This window comes from Odocoileus virginianus, unplaced genomic scaffold, assembly GCF_023699985.2.
Source record: "Odocoileus virginianus isolate 20LAN1187 ecotype Illinois unplaced genomic scaffold, Ovbor_1.2 Unplaced_Scaffold_6, whole genome shotgun sequence".
NCBI lineage: Eukaryota > Metazoa > Chordata > Mammalia > Artiodactyla > Cervidae > Odocoileus > Odocoileus virginianus.
The window spans coordinates 1,662,367-1,683,809 of NW_027224268.1; the positions used below are offsets into that span (position 1 = coordinate 1,662,367).

General features: G+C 37.9%; 1 protein-coding gene across 2 annotated transcripts in view; it reads right to left on the reverse strand.

Moving 5' to 3' along the window:
* The window catches only part of MOSPD2 (motile sperm domain containing 2), an 82,404-nt gene that overhangs the window by 21,694 nt on the left and 39,267 nt on the right, over positions 1–21,443 (reverse strand). For both annotated transcript variants that reach the window (XM_020877625.2, XM_020877624.2), the window contains exon 8: positions 19,073–19,197. In XM_020877625.2, coding sequence (XP_020733284.2) covers positions 19,073–19,197 — 125 coding nt within the window. The remainder of the gene's footprint in view (positions 1–19,072; positions 19,198–21,443) is intronic.

Below are 21,443 nucleotides of genomic sequence, written 5' to 3' on the forward strand. Positions count from 1 at the left end.
GACTGGGAGCTGACTGTGGCTCAGATCATGAACTCCTTACTGCAAAATTCAGGCTTAAATTGAAGAAAGTAGGGAAAACCACTAGGCCATTCAGGTATGGCCTAAATCAAATCCCTTATGATTATACAGTGGAAATGACAAACAGATTCAAGGGATTTAGATCTGATAGACAGAGTCCTTGAAGAACTATGGATGGAGATTCATAACATATGGTACAGGAATTGGTGACCAAAACCATCCCCAAGAAAAAGAAATGCAACAAGGCAAAATGGTTGTCTGAGGAGGCCTTACAAATAGCTGAAAAAAGAAGAGAAGCAAAAGGCAGAGCAGGAAAGGAAAGATATACCCAAATGAACGTGGAGTTCCAGAGAAAAGCAAAGAGTGAAAAGAAAGCCTTCTTAGGAGGACAATGCAAAGAAATAGCGGAAAACGACTGAATGTGAAAGTCTAGAGATTTCTTCAAGAAAATTAGAGATACCAAGGGAACATTCCATACAAAGATGGGCACAATAAAGTACAGAAATGGCAAGGACCTAATAGAAGCAGGGGAGATTTAGAAGAGGTGACACAGAAGAACTATACAAAAAAGGTCTTAATGACTCAGATAACCATGATGGTATGGTCACTCACATAGAGCCAGACATCCTGGAGTGTGAAAGCAAGTGAGTGTGGGCCTTAAGAAGCATTACTATGAACAAAGCTAGTGGAGGTGATGGAATTCCAGCTGAGCTATTTCAAATCCTAAAAGATGACACTGTTAAAGTGTTGCACTCAATATGCCAGCAAATATGGAAAACTCAGCAGTGGCCACAGGACTGGAAAAGGTCCATTTTTATTCCAATCCCAAAGAAGGGCAATGCCAAATAATGTTCAAACTACTGACAACTGTGCTCATCTCACATGCTAGAAAAAGCAAGAGAATTCCAGATAAACATCTACTTCTGCTTCATTGACCATGCCCAAGCCTTTGACTGTGGAGGTCACAACAAACTGTGGAAAATTCTTTAAAAGATGGGAATACAGACCACCTTACCTGTCTCCTGAGAAACCTGTATGCAGGTCAAGAAGCAACAGTTAGAATTGGACATGGAACAATGGACTGGTTCCAAGTTGGGAAAGGAGTACGTCAAGGCTGTATATTGTCACCCTGCTTAATCTATGCAGAGTACATCATGTGAAATGCCAGGCTGGATGAATCACAAGCTGGAATCAAGACTTGCCAGGGAAAATATCAACAACCTCAGATATGCAGATGATACCACCCTAATGGCAGAAAGTAAAGAGGAACTAAAGAGCCTCTTGATGAAGGTGAAAGAGGAAAGTGAAAAAACTGGCTTAAAACTCAACATTCAAAAAACTAAGGTCATGGCATCTGGTCCCATCACTTCATGGCAAATAGATGGGGAAAAAATGGAAAAGCTATGACAAACCTAAAGAGTGTATTAAAAAGCAGAGACATCACTTTGCCAACAAAGGTCTGTATAGTCAAAGCTATGGTTTTTCCAGTAGTCATGTACAGATGTGAGAGTTGGACCATAAAGAAGGCTGAGCACCAAAGAATTGATGCTTTCGAACTGTGGTGTTGGAGAAGACTCTTGAGAGTCCCTTGGACAGCAAGGAGATCAAACTAGTCAATCCTAAAGGAAATCAACCCTGAATATTCACTGGAAGGACTGATGCTGAAGCTCCAATACTTTGGCCACCTGATGTGAAGAGGTGACTCACTGGAAAAGACCCTGATGCTGGGAAAGATTGAGGGCAGGAGGAGACAGAGGATGAGATGGTTTGATGGCATCACTGAGTCAATGGACATGAGTTTGAGCTAACTCTGGGAGATACTGAAGGACAGGGAAGCCTGGCATGCTGTAGTCGGACATGACTGAGTGACTTCACTTTCACTTTTCACTTTCATGCTCTGGAGAAGGAAATGGCAACCCACCCCAGTGTTCTTGCCTGGAGAATCCCAGGGACAGTGGAGCCTGGTGGGTTGCAAAGAGTCGGACACGACTTAAGAACTGAACAACATCACCTAAAGCAAATAGAGAAAGCAGCAGCAGCAAACCCCAAAGCAAATAGAAGGAAAGAAATCATAAATATCAGAGCAGAAAGAAATGAAATAGAGATGAACAATAGAAACGATCAATGAAACTAAAAGCTGGTTCTTTTAGATGATACACAAAACTGATAAACCTTTTAGCAAGACTCATCAGTAAAAAGGAGAAGGCAATGGCAACCCACTCCAGTACTCTTGCCTGGAAAATCCTGTGGACGGAGGAGCCTGGTAGGCTGCAGTCCATGGGGTCGTGAAGAGTCGGACATGACTGAGTGACTTCACTTTCACTTTCATGCATTGGAGAAGGAAATGGCAACCCACTCCAGTGTTCTTGTCTGGAGAATCCCAGGGACGGTGGAGCCTGGTGGGCTGCCGTCTATGGGGTTGCAGAGAGTCAGACACGACTGAAGGGACTTAGCAGCAGCATCAGTTAAAAAAAAAAAAAAAAGAAAGAAAGTGAGGACTTCCCTGATGGTCCAGTCTTTAAGAATCTGCCTGATAATGCAGGGGATACAGCTTTGATCCCTGGGCCACGAAGATACAACAAGCTGCAGGGCAACTGAGCCCATGTACCACAACTATTGATGCCTGAATGCTCAAGAGCCCATACTCCACACATAAGAGAAGCCACCACAATAAGAAGCCAGCACACCACAACTAGAGAGTAGTCCCTGCTCACAGTAACTAGAGAAAGCCTTAACAGCAACAAATACCTACTGCTGCCAAAAATAAATGAATAAGACAAAAAGGTGGAGGGTTCCAGTCAATAAAATTACAAATAAAAAAAGAGAAATTACAATAAATACCACAGAAATACAAAGGATCACAGGAGACTATTATAAACTATAAGCTAATAAAATGAACAATGTAGAAGAAACAAATTCTTAGGAAGTTACAATCTCCCAAAAATGAACCAGTAAGAAACAGAAAATATGAACCAACCAATCACAAGTACTAAACTTGAAACTATGTTAGAAAAATTCATAACAAACAAAACTCCAGGACCAGATGGCTCCACAGGTGAATCCTTCTGAAAATCTTCAAAAAAACCACCGAGGAAAAATCACTCCTAAACTCATTCTATGAGGACAGCATCATCCTGATATCAAAACCAGACACATATCACACACACCCCAAAAAAATCACAGGCCAGTATCACTGATGAACACTGATGCAAAAATCCTCAACAAAATACTAGCAGACCATATTCAACAATACATAAGAAGGATCATACACCAAAATCAAGTAGCGTTTATCCTTAAGGACACAAGGATTTTTCAATATTTGCAAATCAGTGTGATATACCACACTGACAAACTAAGAATAAAAATCATATGATGATCTCAATATATGCAAAGAAGGTCTTGACAAAATACCCATGAAGAACACTATGTAGATTCCTTGAAAAACTAGGAATAAAACTACCATATGATCCAGCACTCTTACAGAAGAAAGTGAAGAGGAACTAAAGAGCCTCTTGATGAAGGTAAAAGAGGAGAGTGAAAAAGCTGCTTAAAACTCAACATTCAAAAAATTAAGATCATGGCATCCAGTCCCATCACTTCATGGCAAATAGATGGGGAAACAATGGAAACAGTGACAGACTTTATTTTCTTGGGCTCCAAAATCACTGCAGATGGTTACTGCAGCCATGAAATTAAGATACTTGATCCTCCGAAGAAAAGGTCTAACAAACCTAGACAGCATATTAAAAAACAGAGACATTACTTTGCTGACAAAGATCTGTCTAGTCAAAGCTATGGTTTTTCCAGTAGTCATGTATGGATGTGAGAGTTGGACCATAAAGAAAGCTGAGCACCAAAGAATTGATGCTTTTGAACTGTGGTGTTGGAGAAGACTCTTGAGAGTCCCTTGGACTGCAAGGAGATCAAACCAGTCAATCCTAAAGGAAATCAATCCTGAATATTCATTGGAAGGACTGATGCTGAAGCTCCAATACTTTGGCCACCTGATGCAAAGAGCTGACTCATTAGAAAAGACTCTGAAAACTGTAAGATGCTGATGAAAGAAATCAAACAGAAGGAAAAATATAGCATATTCTTTGATTGGAATAATCAATCCTGTCAAAATGACTATACTACCCAAGGTAGTCTACAGATTCAATGCAATCCCTAACAAATTGCCAATGGTATTTTTTTGCAACCTAGAACAAAAATTTGAAAATCTGTGTGGAGACAGAAAAGACCCCAATAGCCAAATCAATCATGAGACTATACTACAAAGCTACCAGTTATCAAAATAGCATCATACTGGCACAAAAAGAGAAATACAGATCAATAGAACAGAAGTACAGAAATAAACCCACACATGTAGAGTCAATTAATCTACAACAAAGGATGTAAGACTAAAAGTTGGGGAAAACAATCTCTTCAACAAATGGTGCTGGGAAAACTGGACAGTTACATGTAAAAGAATGAAATTAGAACATTCTTTAAAACCATACACAAAAATAAACTTGAAATGGATTACAGACCATTTAATGGTACTATTTAATGAGTACTATTAAACTCCTAGAGGTAAACATCACAGAAAATTCTTGCATTCCTATACACTAACAATGAAAAAATAGAAAAAGAAATTAAGGAAACAATCTCCTTCACCACTGCAACAAAAATAAAATACCTAGGTATAAACCTATCTAAAGAAACAAAAGATCTATAAGCAGAAAACTAAAACACTGATGAAAGAAATCAAAGATGACACAGATGGGGAGATACACCGTGTTCCTGGAAGAATCTGTATTGTGCAAATGACTATACTACTCAAAACAATCCACTATCAAATTACCAATGCAAATTACCAAATTGTCAAGATTCAGTGCAATCCCTATCAAATTACCAATGGCATTTTTTCACAGAACTAGAATAAAAAATTTTACAGTTTGTATGGAAACACAAAAGACCCCTGAATAGCCAAAGCAATCTTGAGAAAGTAAAACAGGGGTGGAAGAATAATCCTTTCTGACTTTACAGACTATTCTACAAAGCTACAGTCATTAAGACAGCATGGTACTGGTACAAAAACAGAAATAGAGACAAATGGAATAAGCAGAAATCCCAGAAATAAAGTGCCCATAGGTGCCTGAGTTTATCTTTGACAAAGGAGGCAAGAATATACAATGGAGAAAGACAGCCTCTTCAATAAATGGTGATGGGAAAACTGGACAGCCACATGTAAAAGAATGAAATTAGAACACTTCCTAACACCATACACAAAAAAACTCAAAATGGATTAAAGACTTAAATGTAAGGCCAGAAACTATAAAACTCTTAGAGGAAAACATAGGCAGAACACTCTGACATAAATTGCAGCAAGATCCTCTTTGACCCACCTCTAGAGTAATGGATAGGAAAACAAAATAAACAAATGGGACATAATTGAACCAAAAAGCTTTTACACAGCAAAGGAAACTATAAAACAGATGAAAAGACAACTCTCAGAATGGGAGAAAATAATTGCAAATGAAGCAACTGACAAAGGATTAATCTCCAAAATATAAAAGCTGCTCATGCAGTTCATTATAAAAAAAATGACCCAATCAAGAAAAGGGCAGAAGACCTAAACAGATATTTCTCCAAAGAAGGCAGACACATGACCAATAAACACATTAAAAGGTGTTCAAGATCATCAAATATTAGAGAAATGCAAATCAAAACTATAATGAGGTATCACCTCACACTGGTCAGAATGGCTATCATCAAAAAGTCTACAAAAATGTTGGAGAGGGTGTGGAGAAAAAGGAATCCTCCTACACTGTTGGTGGGAATGTAAACTGATGCAGCCACTATGGAGAACAATATGGAGATTCCTTTAAAATAAACAAACTAGGAATAAAAGTACCATATGACCCAGCAATCTCACTACTGAGCATACACCCTGAGAAAACTACAATTCAAAAAGACACATGCATACCCCAATGTTCACTGCAGCACTATTTACAAAAGCTAGGACATGGAAGCAACCTAGATGTCCATTGACAGATGAATTGGTAAAGAAGTTGCAGTACACATATACAAAGGAATATTACTCAGCCATAATACAGAACAAATGTGAATCAATTGACCTGAAGTGGATGAACCTGAAGCTTGTATACAGAGTGAAGTCAGACAGAGAAAAACAAATACCATATATTAACACATATATATGGAATCTAGAAAAATGGTACTGATGAACCTATTTGCAGGGAAGGAATGGAGATGCAGATGTAGAGAATGGACTTGTGGACACAGTGGGGGAAGGAGAGGGTGGAATGAATTGAGAAAATAGCACTGACATATATACACTACCATGTGTAAAACAGATAGCTAGTGGGAAGCTGCTATATAACATAGGGAGCCCAGCCTGGTGTTCTGTGACAACCTAGAGGGGTGGGGTGAGGGGGTGGGAGGGAGGTTCAAGAGGGAGGGCATATGTGTATATATGTGTGTGTGTGCATGTGTAGTTATGACTGATTTGCATTGTTGTATGGCAGAAGCCAACACAACCCTGTAAAGAAATTATCCTCCAATTAAAAAATAAATTAACAAAAAAACTATGGACTATCACCTCACACCAATCAAAATGGCCATCATCAAAAAGTCTGCAAACAATAAATGCTGGAGTGGGTGTGAAGAAAAGGGAATCCCCACGAATTGCTGGTGGGAATGTAAATTGGGATAGCCACTATGGAGAACAGTACAGAGGCTCCTTAAAAAAAAAAAAAACAACAAAAAAAAACAGCTACCATATGATCCAGCAATCCCACTGCTGAGCATATATTAGGAGAAAACCATGTTCAAAAGGTTACCTGCACCTCAATATTCACCAAAGCACTGTTTACAATAGCCAAGACCTGGAAGCAACCTAAATGTCCATTGACAGAGAAATGGATAAAGAAGATGTGGTACAAATATACAATAGAATATTCAGTCAGTTCAGTTGCTCAGTCATGTCTAACTCTTTGCGACCCCATGGACTGCAGCACACTAGGCTTCCCTGTCCATCACCAACTCCTGGAGCTTGCTCAAACTCATGTCCGTTGAGTTGGTGATGCCACCCAACCATCTTATCTTCTGTTGTCCCCTTCTCCTCCTGCCTTTGATTGATTTCCCAGCATCAGGGTCTTTTCCAATGAGCCAGCTCTTCGCATCAGGTGGCCAAAGTATTGGAGTTTCAGCTTCAGCATCAGTCCTTCCAATGAATATTCAGGACTGATTTCCTTTAGGATGGACTGGTTGGATCTCCTTGCAGTCCAAGGAACTCTCAAGAGTCTTCTCCAGACACACCACAGTTCAAAAGCATCAATTCTTCAGCCCTCAGCTTTCTTTACAGTCCAATTCTCACATCCATACATGACTACTGGAAAAACCATGGCTTTGACTAGACAGACCTTTGTTGGTAATGTCTCTGCTTTTTAATATGCTGTCTAGGTCAGTTAGGTTCTGATAATAATGCCACAGGAAGGTAGGCTCTGGTTAACTGGCTTCCCCTGATGCAGAACTGATTCCTCTGGTGTATTTCAAAATGGTTCTTGTTTCAGCTTCCCCTGCAGGAAGTTCTAGGAGATTTTTCCCTAGTATTTACTGTGGGAATCTGGTGGAGCTCTTGGAGGTAAATGTCACAGTGTTGTGGGGTCCCTCTTGTGATTGGATCCCTTGGAGTTGTTAACTGAGAATTTTCCAGTGAGCCTCCAGCAATCCACCAATTGTCATTTAGGTTTTTAACTCCTGCAGTAGTTTCTGCTTTGTGAGTCTCCACTCTGGAAAACCTAGACTCCCTACATAGACTTGACTGTCTAAGTAGTCTGCCTTGTGTCTACCCCTCTCTTATGAATTCATGAAGAGCTGTTGCTGTTGCCACTCTCTTCAGCTTTTTCCTTTTAGGACAAAGTAGCAACTTCCAAGCATCTAATGTGAAAAACCAGAAACTGGAACTCTCTGTCCACTTTCTAAAAGGAAAGGATTCTGGATTTCTATGTCACCTTTCATGTTCTTTGTAATACTGAAATTTGGATAGCAGGCTATTTCTCCAGATAATCAATGAGAGGCACAGTAGAAATTTTACTTCTCAACACCTAGGCTTAGAGGAGCAGAGAAAGGAAAATTGTGAGATAGTAAGTTGAGAGTTGAGTCTAGTTGCTCAGTATTACTCAGCCATTAAAAATAAGGAAATTATGCCATTTGCAGAAGTATGGATGGACCTGGGATGATCATACTAAGTGAAGTCAAAGATAAATATCTCATGATATCACTTATATACAAAATCTAATAAAAAATGGTACAATTGAATTTATTTACAAAACAGAAACAAGCTCATAGACTTAGAAATCAAACTTATGGTAACAAAAGGGAAAAGCTGGGAGGGGAGGAATAAATTGGAAGTTTGGGACTGACATCCATACACTCAGTTCAGTTCAGTTGCTCAGTCGTGTCCGACTCTTTGCGACCCCATGAATTGCAGCATGCCAGGCCTCCCTGTCCATCACCAACTCCTGGAGTTTACTCAAACTCATGTCCATCGAGTCGGTGATGCCATCCAGCCATCTCATCCTCTGTCGTTCCCTTCTCCTCCCGCCCCCAATGCCTCCCAGCATCAGGGTCTTTTTCCATGAGTCAACTCTTCGCATGAGGTGGACAAAGTATTGGAGTTTCAGCAGCGAGGGGACATATGTACACCTATGGCTGATTTCATGTTGATGTTTGACAGAAAACAACAAAATTCTGTAAAGCAATTATCCTTTAATTAAAAAATAAATAAATTTAATAAAATACCATAAATAATGAACAAAGATCTACTGTATAGCACAGGGAACTCCACTCAATATTCTGTAATAACTTGAAGAATAGATACACGTATATGTATAACTGAGTCACTTTGTTGTATACCTGAACTGTGGCTCAGTGGAAGATAATCCGCCTCTAATGTAGGAGACCCAGGTTTGATCCCTGGGTTGGGAAGATCCCCTGGAGAAGGGAATGGCAACCCATTCCAGTATTCTTGCCTGGAGAATCCTATGGACAGAGGAGCCTGGTGGGCTACAGTCCATGGGGTCTCAAAGAGTCAGACATGACTTAGCTACTAAACAACAACAACTAGTCTCTAGTTTGGGGGTGGGGGGAGCAGCAGTTTAGGGCTTCCCTGGTAGCTCAGCTGGTTAAGAATCTGCCTGCAATGCAGGAGACCCCAGTTTGATTCCTGGGTCGGGAAGATCCCTGGAGAAGGGATAGGCTACCCACTCTAGTATTCTTGGGCTTCCCTTGTGGCTCAGCTGGTAAAGAGTCAGACACAACTGAGCAACTTTCATTTTCACTCTCAATAAGCATTGTAAATCAACTATACTCCAATAGAAAATAAACAATAAAGGGAAATATTTCTGAATGGCAACACAAACAAAATCTAACCAATAAATCAACCAACCACAAATTAAAAAAAATACTTTAAAAACAAAGCATTTTTAAAAAGTCCATAACTGGGAAAATATGTATTACATATAATAGAAACAAAAACCACTTTTTCTTATTATAGAAAAATCAGCAAGAAAAGAGTAACAACTCAACAAAATAAGGAATAAAGGAATGATGGAGAGTTCATAGAAAAAAGTAGATTGCCTTTTAAACCATTAAAAAATGCTCAACATCACTTACACTAAAAAAATGCAAATTCAAACCTTAGTTAAGTATTTTTCACCTGAGACTGACAAAGATTAAAATAAGCAAAATAGGTGTTGGCAAGGATGTGATTCAAGCATTCTCACACATTAAATAGGTACAATCTCTTTACAGGGAAATTGGTAACAGGTATCACAAATCAGCTATTGAAGTTTAAACTAAATGTAACGACTGACCTAATGATTTCAATTCAAGGAGTTTATCTGCTACAGATACTGCTGCGTCCATGTATTAAGAATTCATTATGAGAATATTCACTGAATCAGTGTTAGTAATGGTAAAAGATTAGAAAATTAATGGTACTTTAAAAGAGAACAGAATAATAATACATCATTAGATCCAGACAATGGAGTATTCTGCAATGGTTTAAAGAATCTATCAGATCTCTAGCAATCAATATGGTATGACCAAAAAATAAATATGAAAAAAACCACAACAGAATAATACACTAAATAGCATATAATGACTACATTAAAAAAACAACAATGGACTGAGTATTTCTCGAAGAAAAAACTCTGAAACAGCGGCTGCTTGGGGGAATTGCAGTGGCAGTGATTTGGAAAAGTAAACATACTTTTAATTTTCATTGTGCTGCTGTAATTTTCAGTCCTTGGTATTGTTTCCTTTATTTAAGGAAGTGTGTATGTATTTAGGGGAAAAATGTACTTTAATGAACAGTAGTCCTATTACTATTGTAACTACAATTCTGAGGAAATAAATCTCCAACAACAGAGAAGGGAAATAAAATACCTTTTTCTACCCATAAAAATAAAATTAATAGCATGTAGTGAAAACTACTTTTAAGAAACAATACCTGTATTGGCAAATTATTTAACAGAACAAACCAATCAAATACTTATTTTAACCAAGGGTAGTATCTGAAATGAAACGTACTTTTTGAAATGAACCATACTTTGTTTTTCTAGGTTTAGAAGTGAAATGTAAAGCCTCAGAAGAGGAACGGAGGAAACATGAAGTTTAAAATAGTGCTTCGGGGGAGGAGTCAAGATGGCAGACTAGGAGGACATGGAGCTCACCTCTTCCCACAAATAGATCAAGAATACGCCTACAAATGGAACAATTCTCAGAGTACATGCTGAACACTAGAAGAGGACTTTGGACAGCTGAAAGGACAACAAAGATCTCTGCATAACCAGGTAGAATGAAAGAAAGAAAGAAGAAACAGGAAGCTGAATGGGATCTTGCACCCCAAGGAGGGAGGGGCAAGAGAGGAGAGACTCCTGAGCCTGGGGAAGCCCCCTCATTGGCAGGGATATCAGCTGGGACAGAAAAGGAGTTGCAGGGGCTCAGAGAACGCAGCAACCAGTGTGTGGCGGGCAGCAGAGTGAGACCTCCACAGGTGGTCCATGCCACAACCTGTGCACCCCAGCCCGAGATGTGTCTGCAGATGCAAACGGGCTGGATGCTGCAGTGTTGGGTCTGGAGAGAGCAGACCTGGGGAAAGCCTGCGGCCCGTGGTGGGGGGAAAGCCTGAAGGGATGGGCGGGTGGAGCTCTACAACCAGGAATATTTATGGAAGAAGCCTGGGACACCAAAGAAGCAAAGTGCCATTGTTCAGAGGCATGTAAAGGGTGAGGCCATCACTGCAGGCTCTTTCAACATGTGTTGACCTTTGCCTTGGTGGGCTCCAGGAGGGGCTACCTCCTCGGTGGTCCACACACCCTGACCACTGCCCCAGTGGTCTACTGCCTGAGCAGGCTCCACAGGGCTGGGGCGAGACAGATCCTTCACTCTTGGAGAGTACACACAAGGTCTCAAAAACTGGGCCCCAGGGCAAAGCAATGACTCCATGAGAGTCTAGACCTACTTATGGGTCATGGATAGTCTCGCCAGGTGCAGGTGGGCTGTGGCTCCCTATGGAGGCAAGAATACTGGTGGCAGAGACCTCAGAATATTGATGGATATGAGCTTTCCCAGATGGAGGTCCCCGTTTTGGCACCAAGACCTGGCCCCATCCAACAGTCTGCAGGTTCCAGAGCTGAAATACTTCAGGCCAAACAATCAACAAGACAGGAACACAGCGCCATCCAGCATCAGACAGGCTGCCTCAAGTCATTCTGAGCTCAAGTGAAGTGAAGTGAAAGTCGCTCAGTCAGTCGTGTCCGACTCTTTGCGACCCCATGGACTATATAGTCCATGGAATTCTCCAGGCCAGAATACTGGAGTGGTAGCTGTTCCCTTCTCCAGGGGATCTTCCCAACCCAGGGATCAAACCCAGGTCTCCCACATTGCAGGTAGATTCTTTACCAGCTGAGCCACAAGGGAAGCCCTTACTGAGCTCAAAGATGCCTCTAAACACATCCCTTGGCATGGCCCTGCCCACTGAGGGCAGGCACCAGAAACAAGAACTAGGATCCTGTATCCTGCACAAAGATGACGACAAGCACAGAAGGTTAGACAAAGTAAGATGACACAAATATGTTTCAGATGAAGGAACAAGATAAAAACCCACAAGAACAACTAAATGAAGAGGAAATAGGCAATCTACCTGAAAAAGAATTCAGAGTAATGATAGTAAAGATGATCCAAAATCTTGGGAAAAGAATGGAGGCACATGCCGAGAAGATTTAAGAAATGTTTAACAAAGAGACAAAAGATTTAGAGAATGAAGAATTAGAGATAAACAATTCAATAATTGGGACTTCCCTAATGGCATAGTGGATAGGACTCCACCTGCCAACGGAGACAATATGAGTTCAATCCCTGGTTGGGGAAGATGCCACGTGCCAGGGAGCAACTAAGCCCATGTGCCACAACTACTGAAGCTGGTGCACTCTAGAGCCTGCGAGCAACAAGTCCTGAGCCCATGAGCCACAACTACTGAAGCCTGTGTGCCCTAGAGCCTGTGCTCTGCAACAAGAGAAGCCACCACAAGGAGAAGCCATGCACTGCAATGAAGAGTAGCCCCCGCTTGCTGCAACTAGAGAAAGCCCACACACAGCAACAAAGGTTCAGTGCAGCCAAAAATATATATTTTTCTAAAATCTAAAAATCAAAAAACAATGCAAACTAAAAATTTACTGGAAGGAATTAATAGCAGGAAAAACTAAGGCAAAGAATGAATAAATGAACTGGAAGAGTGGTGGAAATCACGGCTGCAGAACAAACAAAAATAGAATGAAAAACAATAAGAAATGAGAAAGAAAGAGGGAAAGGGCCTGAGAAGCTATTTGAAGAGATTACAGCCGAAATTTCCCTTGAAAAAGGAAATAGTCACCCAAGAGCAGGAAGTGTAGAGAGTCCCTGGCAGGATAAATCTAAGGAGGAACACAATGAGATACATATTAATCAAACTGACAAAAATTAAAGACAAAGAAAAAATATTAAAAGCAACAAGGGAAAAGCAACAAATAACATACAAGGGAATCCCATAAGGTTATCAGCTGATTTTTCAGCAGAAACTCTGCAGGCCAGAAGAGAGTAGCATGATACATTCAAACTGAAAAAAGGGAGAAAATCTCCAGCCAAAACCACTCTAACCAGCAACGCTCTTGTTCAGACTCCACAAAGAAACGAAAAGCATTACAGACAAGTAAAAGCTAAGAGAATTCAGCATCACCAGACCAGCTTTGCAACAAATGCTAAAGGAACTTCTTTAGGTGTTAAAAACAAAAGGCCACACCTAGAAATATGAGAATCCACATGGGAAAGCTTACCAGTAAACATACAGTAAAAGTAGGAAATCATCCACACACAAATATGGTATCAAAACCAGCAACTGTGAGGAGAGTACAAATGCAGAAAATGGGCAATGCATTTGAAATTAAGTGAACAGCAACTTAAAACAATGTTGTGTATATATACATATAGATAGATAGATTGCTATATCAAAACCTTATGGGAAGACTTCCCTGGTGGTGCAGTAGATAAAAATCTGCCTGCCAATGCAGGAAACACAGGTTCAATCCCTGGCCCAGGAACATTCCACATGCCTCTGGCAACTAATGCCCATGTGCCACAACCACTCTGTGCTCTAGAGCCCATGAGCTGTAACTATTGAGCCCACATGCCTCAACTACTGAAGCCGTGCACTCCAGAGCCCATGCTCTGCAAGAAGAGAAGCCACGGCAGTGAGAAGCTTGCATGTGAAACTACAGAGTAGCCCGCACTCTCTGCACCTAGAGAAAGCCTGTGAGCAGCAATGAAGACGCAGGGCAATAAAAACTAAGTAATATTAAGAAACATTATGGGAAATGTGAACCAAAAAACCACAACAGATACACTATAGATACACACACAAAATAAAAAGCAATACAAACACTAAATCATGAGAAGAGAACAAAAAAAGAGGGAAAAAGACCTACAAAAACAACTTCAAAAGAATTTTTAAAAATGGCAATAAGAAGATACATATCAATAATTACCTTAAATGTAAATAGGTTAAATGCTCCAACTAAAAGACACAAACTGCCTGAATGGATGCAAAAATAAGACTCATATATATGCTGTCTACAAGAGACCCACTTCAGACCTAGGGACACATACAGACTGAAAGTGAGGGGATGGAAAAAGATATTCCATGCAAATGGAAATCAAAAGAAAGCTGGAGTAGCAATACTCATATCAGACAAAACAGACTTTAAAATAAAGACTGTTATAAAAGACAAAAAGACATTACATAATGATCAAGGGATTAATCAAGAAGAAGATATAACAATATAAATATATATGCACTCAACATAGAGACCCTCAATATACAAGGCAAATGCTAAGGGAAATCAACAGTAACCCAATAATGGGAGATTTTGCCCTTCACTGTTCACCTGACACTATCACAATACTGTTAGTTGGCTATATCCCAGTAAAAAAAAAAACTTTAACAAAAAATAGAGAATAAACAGAAAATAATGGGGGACTTGACATCCCACTTCCACCAATGGACAAATCATCTAGACAGAAATTCAATAAGGAACATAGGCCTTAAATGACTCATTAGACCAGATAAACCCAACTGATATTTACAAAACATTCCATCTAAAAGCAGCAGATACACTTTCTTCTCAAGTGCACATGGAACATTCTCCAGGATAGATCACATCTTGGGCCACAAATCAAGCCTTGGTAAATTTAAGAAAACTGAAATCATATCAAGCATCTTTTCTGACCACAACACTGTAAGATTAGAATTAAATTACATGTAACAACTGTAAAGAAAACACACACACACACACAATCATGTGAAGGCTAAACAATATGTTACTAAACCAATGGATCACTAAAGAAATCAAAGAGAGAATAAAAACATACCTAGAGACTAATGACAAAACATGACAATCTAAAACCTATGCGAAGCAACAAAAACAGTTCTAAGAGGGAAGTTTATACCAATACAATCTTACCTCAGGAAACAAGAAAAATCTCAAATAAACAACCTAACCTTACACCTAAAGCAACTAGAGAAAGAAGAACAAACAAAACCCAAAGTTAGTAGAAGGAAAGAAATCATAAAGATCAGAGCAGAAATAAATGAAATGGAGACAAAACAATAGAAAAGATGAATGAAACTAAAAGCTGGTTCTTTGAAAAGAAACAAAATTGATAAACCTTTAGCCAGACTCATCATGAAAAAAAGGGAGGACTCAAATCAGTACAATTACAAATGAAAAAGAAATTACTATAAGCACCACAGAAATACAAAGGATCATGAGAGACTACTACTACACTACTAAACGTGCCAATAAAACAGACAATCTAGAAGAAATGGACAAATTCTTAGAAAGGCACAACCTTCCAAGACTGAACCAGGACAAACTAGAAAATGTGAACAGACCAATAACAAGTGATATTGAAACTGTGATTTTAAACCACATGGCTTCAAAGGTGAATTATATCTCACATTTAGAGAAAACTTATCACCTATTTTTCTGAAACTCTTGCAGAGGAAGGAAAACTCCCAAACACCTTCTAAAAGGTTATCATCACCCTGGTATCAAAATCAGACAAAGCACAAAAAAAGAAAATTATAGGCCAATATCACTGATAAACAGATGCAAAAATCCTCAACAAAATACTAGCAAACCAAATCCAACAATACATCATGATCAAGTGGGATTTATCCCAGGGATGCAGGGATTCTTCAATGCAAGCCAATTAATTAGTGTGATATATCATATTAACAAACAGAAGAATAAAAACCACATAATTATCTTTGTAGATGCAGAAAAAGCTTTTGACAACATCATGCATATTGATATTACTTTAAATGTAAATGGATTAAATGCACCAACCAAAAGACATAGACTGGCTGGGTGGATGAAAACATGTGCATGTATGCACTTCCACTTACCACATCACTCTGCTTGACCCCCCCCCAAATTGTATGTAATTATTTTATATTGTTAAGTTAATCATGTTCCCATTATGGCTTGCAATTGTAATTATCTTTTATTTTTTGTCTGGCTATTGATTGTGAAAACTGATAAACATCTTTTACTATTGTGATTATGTAACTATTACTCACTTAATACCACTGTATCATGATTGGTCAACAGAAAAATAATAGAACTCTATATCACCAAAACTAGGATCTAATAGAAAAACCTGTAATCACTTTTTAAAATCCAGATGCATATCAGAATTATCTTGAAACTTTTTGAAAAATACAAATGCTCAGGTATTGCTTTTTTTCTCCAGAGCTCCAGATATGTTTCTAATGAGCAGTCATGTTTAAAAACAACTGGACTATATGATGATCTTTTACTTTTATCTAGTTTATTTCATTTTTTCTATTTCATATTCAGGGCTCCCATTTCATTTAGTTTATGTTCTCCAATTTCTCCATCTCTTCTTTTTTTTGATGTTCTTTCTCAAGCCTTTATCAAGTGTAGTAGAAAAACTTTTGTATACATATATATAAATAATGTATAATATATATTTTAGAAAACTTATGAATTTTTGCCTAACTAAAAAATTATGACATTTTGATTCCACTTGTTTGACTTAGTATGAATAGAATGCTAGATTTCTAATTAAAAAATAGATATGCAACAAGCAACAAAGGTTTACTGTATAGCATAGGGAACTATAGTCAATATCTTGTAATAACCTATGATGGAAAATAATTTCAAAAATATATATATGTGTATTTGTATAACTGAATCACCTTGCTGTGCACCTGAAACACTGTAAGTCAACTATACTTCAATAAAATATATATATTAAAAAAATGGCAAAGTTCAACAATGCAAAACTGCAATTACTTTTGCACCAACCTAATAACAACCTACTATATACAACGGGGAACTCAACACTCTACAATAACCTATATGGGAAAAGAATCTGAAACAGAATGGATATATGTACAACTGATTCATTCATTTTGATGTACACCTGAAACTGACAATAAAAGTTAAAAAAAATTAGAAATAATTCAATATTTAGGGGAAGAAAAAGAAACATCTTTGAAATCATCTTTAATGACCATCATTCAGTAATAAGAGTCTTTTCATTTGGTTTTTCAGATGCTAGGAATCAAGATACTCATAATCAGTTTAAGGTTCAGTTTGGCTGAAGAAATAATGTGCATGTCTCTATATGAAAAAATTTCTATTTTTGTTACCCTCATCCAACCCAGTTTCTTATGCAGTGAGTTGAAGTGTTGTAGAGTTCTCTGTAGGATTACGTTGTGATAAGCCCAGAAACAGTCTCAGACATAAGGATATATATATTTTATATCTTTTAAAATAAATCTAAGTCTCAGTTCATAAGTATTATCTAGGGACCTCATACTATTCTTCCTTTCTTTTCTTAAAATCATCCTTAGCTGGTTGTCAAAAGCGGCTGAGAACTTTCTGTATAATACACCACTCTGGTGAAGAGTCAATTGTGGTTCAGATATTTTATCCAGTCTTTCATAGGTTCCAGATGTATTGTACAAACAAAAGGTTGACAACTTCCCCCCAAAATTAACAATTCAAGGTTTTTTTCCAATGAAAGAAAACACAGAAAATGATACACAAAAACTTTTCATTTTGCTACTCCTTTGATTCTAGTTGAATGTAATTTTGCCAGTACAAAGTAGATTGCAAAAGTCAAATAACTGAAGTATTATCAATCAAATTAACCCAAAGCATACAAAATCCATAGGTTTAACAGTTTATTTTTCAAAAAAGTCCTTATCCAATTATGTTCATTGCTATGGAGTACTAAAAATTTAACACATAACTACTTACTTCTGGTCTCTTATTTGTAAGTAGTAAGATCATTTCCAAAAAATATTATAGCATATATTAACTTTTAAACTAAAAACTGTTCAACAGTAAATAGCCGAAATCAAACTAAAGTGACATCAAAAGGCAATTAAGTGATTTATAGTCATTCATTAAACAATTTATGGGTCATCTCTAGACAGTGGAATACTATGCAGCCACGAACAAGAATAAGACAGCTTATCACATAATGATTTTGAATGATTTCTAAGAGATTTTGTGAAGTAAAAAGCAGCTCACAGAATAGTGTATAAATACACTACTTGGTTAAAACCATGATGTGAGGGAAAAAGAATTATATATATATATATATGAATACTATAGTTGTTTATATATTACATATTTAGTATAGTTTTTTATATAATATAGGTAACACAGATCCCTGGAAATAAAAAAAAAGAAATTAAACTAGAGAGGAGAACAGGAGGTAGCCATTGCAGTACAAAGAATTTTTACTGAATATTTGTTTCTGAATACTTTTACTGAGTATCTTTTAGTTTAAAATCATATAAAACCATGACCTATTCAAAAATAATTTATTTATTTATTTTTGCCAATATTTTTATTTATTTATTTATTTATTTAGTTTTTGGATGTTGAGTTTTTTTTTTTCCATTTACTTTTATTAGTTGGAGGCTAATTACTTTACATCATTGCAGTGGTTTTTGTCATGCATTGAAATGAATTAGCCATGGATTTACATGTATTCCCCATCCCAGTCCCCCCTCCCACCTCCCTCTCCATCCAATCTCTCTGGGTCTTCCCAGTGCACCAGGCCCGAGCACTTGTCTCATGCACCCAACCTGGGCTGGTGATCTGTTTCACCCTACATAATATACATGTTTCAATGCTGTTCTCTTGAAACATCCCACCCTCGCCTTCTCCCAGAGTCCACAAGTCTGTTCTATACATCTGAGTCTCTTTTTCTGTTTTGCATATAGGGTTATTTAAAAACTCAAAATTTTTAATAAAAAATGTCTATAACTCTGGTTGCTATTTTAGAGTATCTAATTTTTCTTAGGATGTTAAGATATTGCTTTTCTGTTTCTGTTGAGGAAAGAATACAGCCTCATGTGTCACGACCCAGTCTTATTTTAAAAACAGGTTTTAGGTACTGTACTCACAGTTCCACCCATGTGAGGAGGCAGGTATTCTACACTGACATAGTCTTGGATGTCATTTTTACTCGTAAACTTCAACAAACTCACTGCTTCTGGACCAAGCCAAGTTTTCACAATTTTGAAAGCAGCTGAAGAAAAAGACAATCACTGTATTAAATTCCTTTCATTCTCTTTCTTGATTTACTTACCATATGTGCCAACGTAGGTCCTCTGAGATTAGTTTGGGCTATAATCTGTTAATATGTATTTTTCCATGGCATGATAGTTATATTCACATTCTCTAACCCCTTATGGCAGAAAGTGAAGAAGAACTAAAGAGCCTGTTGATGATGAAAGTGAAAGAGGAGAGTGAAAAAGTTGGCTTAAAGCTAAACATTCAGAAAACTAAGATCATGACATCTGGTCCCATCACTTCATGGCAGATAGATGGGGAAACAATGGGAACAGTGAGAGACTATTTTTAGGGGCTCCAAAATCACTGCAGATGGTGACTGCAGTCAGGAAATTAAAAGATGCTTGCTCCTTGGAAGAAAAGTTATGACCAACTTAGCATATTAAAAAGCAGAGACATTACTTGCTGAAAAAGGTCTCTAGTCAAAGCTGTGGTTTTTCCAGTAGTCATGTATGGATGTGAGAGCTGAACCATAAAGAAAGCTGAGCACTGAAGAATTGATGCTTTTGAACTGTGGTGTTGGAGGAGACTCTTGAGAGTCCCTTGGACTGCAAGGAGATCCAACCAGTCCATTCTAAAGGAAATCAGTCCTGAATATTCATTGGAAGGACTGATGCTAAAGCTGAAACTCCAATACTTTGGCCACCTGATGCAAAGAACTGACTCATTGGAAAAGACCCTAATGCTGGGAAAGATTGAAGGTGGGAGGAGAAGGGGACGACAGAGGATGAGATGATTGGATGGCATCACTGACTCAATGGACATGAGTTTGAGCAAGCTCCAGGAGTTGGTGATGGACAGGGAAGCCTGGAGTGCTACAGTCCATGGGGTTGCAAAGTTGGACACGACTGAGCAACTGAACTGCACTGAATCCCTGTAGGCATTTATACTTTAACTGTGCCTTATGGATTTCAAATGTTCCAGGAAGATTCTGGAGGATTAAATTACCTTGATGTTCATTAACAAACTTATGGTTTTGGCCTGTGAACAAATCCATCAATGATCCCGACTTCTAAGATTTCCAGACAATGAATCAAACTGCATTGTGATTCACTATCTGTACAATAGTATGGGAAGAGTCATTTGCCTTATGCTTCTCTGATAAATCCCCAATCTGAAAAATCTTCTAAAATGGGAAGTCAGGAAGAGAAAGAAAAAGCACTTCCCTTATGTATGTGAGCCAGACCCAGACTTTCCACCCTAACCTTAAACTTCTGTGCCTTTCTTCTAAGCCCTGCAGCTTAGAGTTATGATGATATTATATAATCTCCAAGAATAAAATTCTCAAACACAGCTATTTAGTAACTACAATTTTGTTCTATCATGCCATTTTGATAAACTTTTTAACCTTCTTTCCATCATGACTTCCTAAGCACATTTTAATGGAATTAAAAGAGAAATCCTGAATTAATTTGCAAAGCATCAATGAAAAAGTCAGGAAATAAAACAGCATGATAACGAACATTAAACAGTAGTTCAGAAAATTGCATTTTTACTTTGGCTAATTATGTTTAAAATTTTCTACATAACATTTACATTTTCATTAATTTCAATTTAAAAAGTCTGAGTTGGCATGTTTGAAGCTATGGTACTTGAAAGTAAGTGAAGTGCTAAAGTTGACTTTTTATAACAGCTTTTATTGAGATAAAATTTACATACCATAAAATTCACTTTTTTAATGTATACTCATCAATGATTTTTCTTTAGTATATTCACAGAGTTGTGGAACTCATCACCACTATCTAATTTTGGAACATTTTCATCATCCAAAAAGAAATCTCCACCCATGGGCAATCTCTCCTTATCTTCCTTTCTCCCTGACAACCATTAATCTAGTTTCTGTCTTTATGGATTTGCCCATTTTTATAACTGTGTTTTTATAAATACGTGTTTTTATTTCCTACTAGCTTTGTTCACTCAGCATGTTTTTAAGGATCATCTGTAATGGAGCATGTATCATATTTAATTCCTTTTTATGGCTGAATAATTTTTCATTTCATGGTTATATAACATCTGCTTATTTGCTGTTTATTAGCATTTGTTATTATCAATAACCTCAGATACACAGATGATACCACCCTTATGGCAGAAAGTGAAGAGAAACTAAAGAGCCTCTTGATGAAAGTGAAAGAGGAGAGTGAAAAAGCTGGCTTAAAACTCAATATTCAAAAAACAAAGATCATGGCATCTGGTCCCATCACT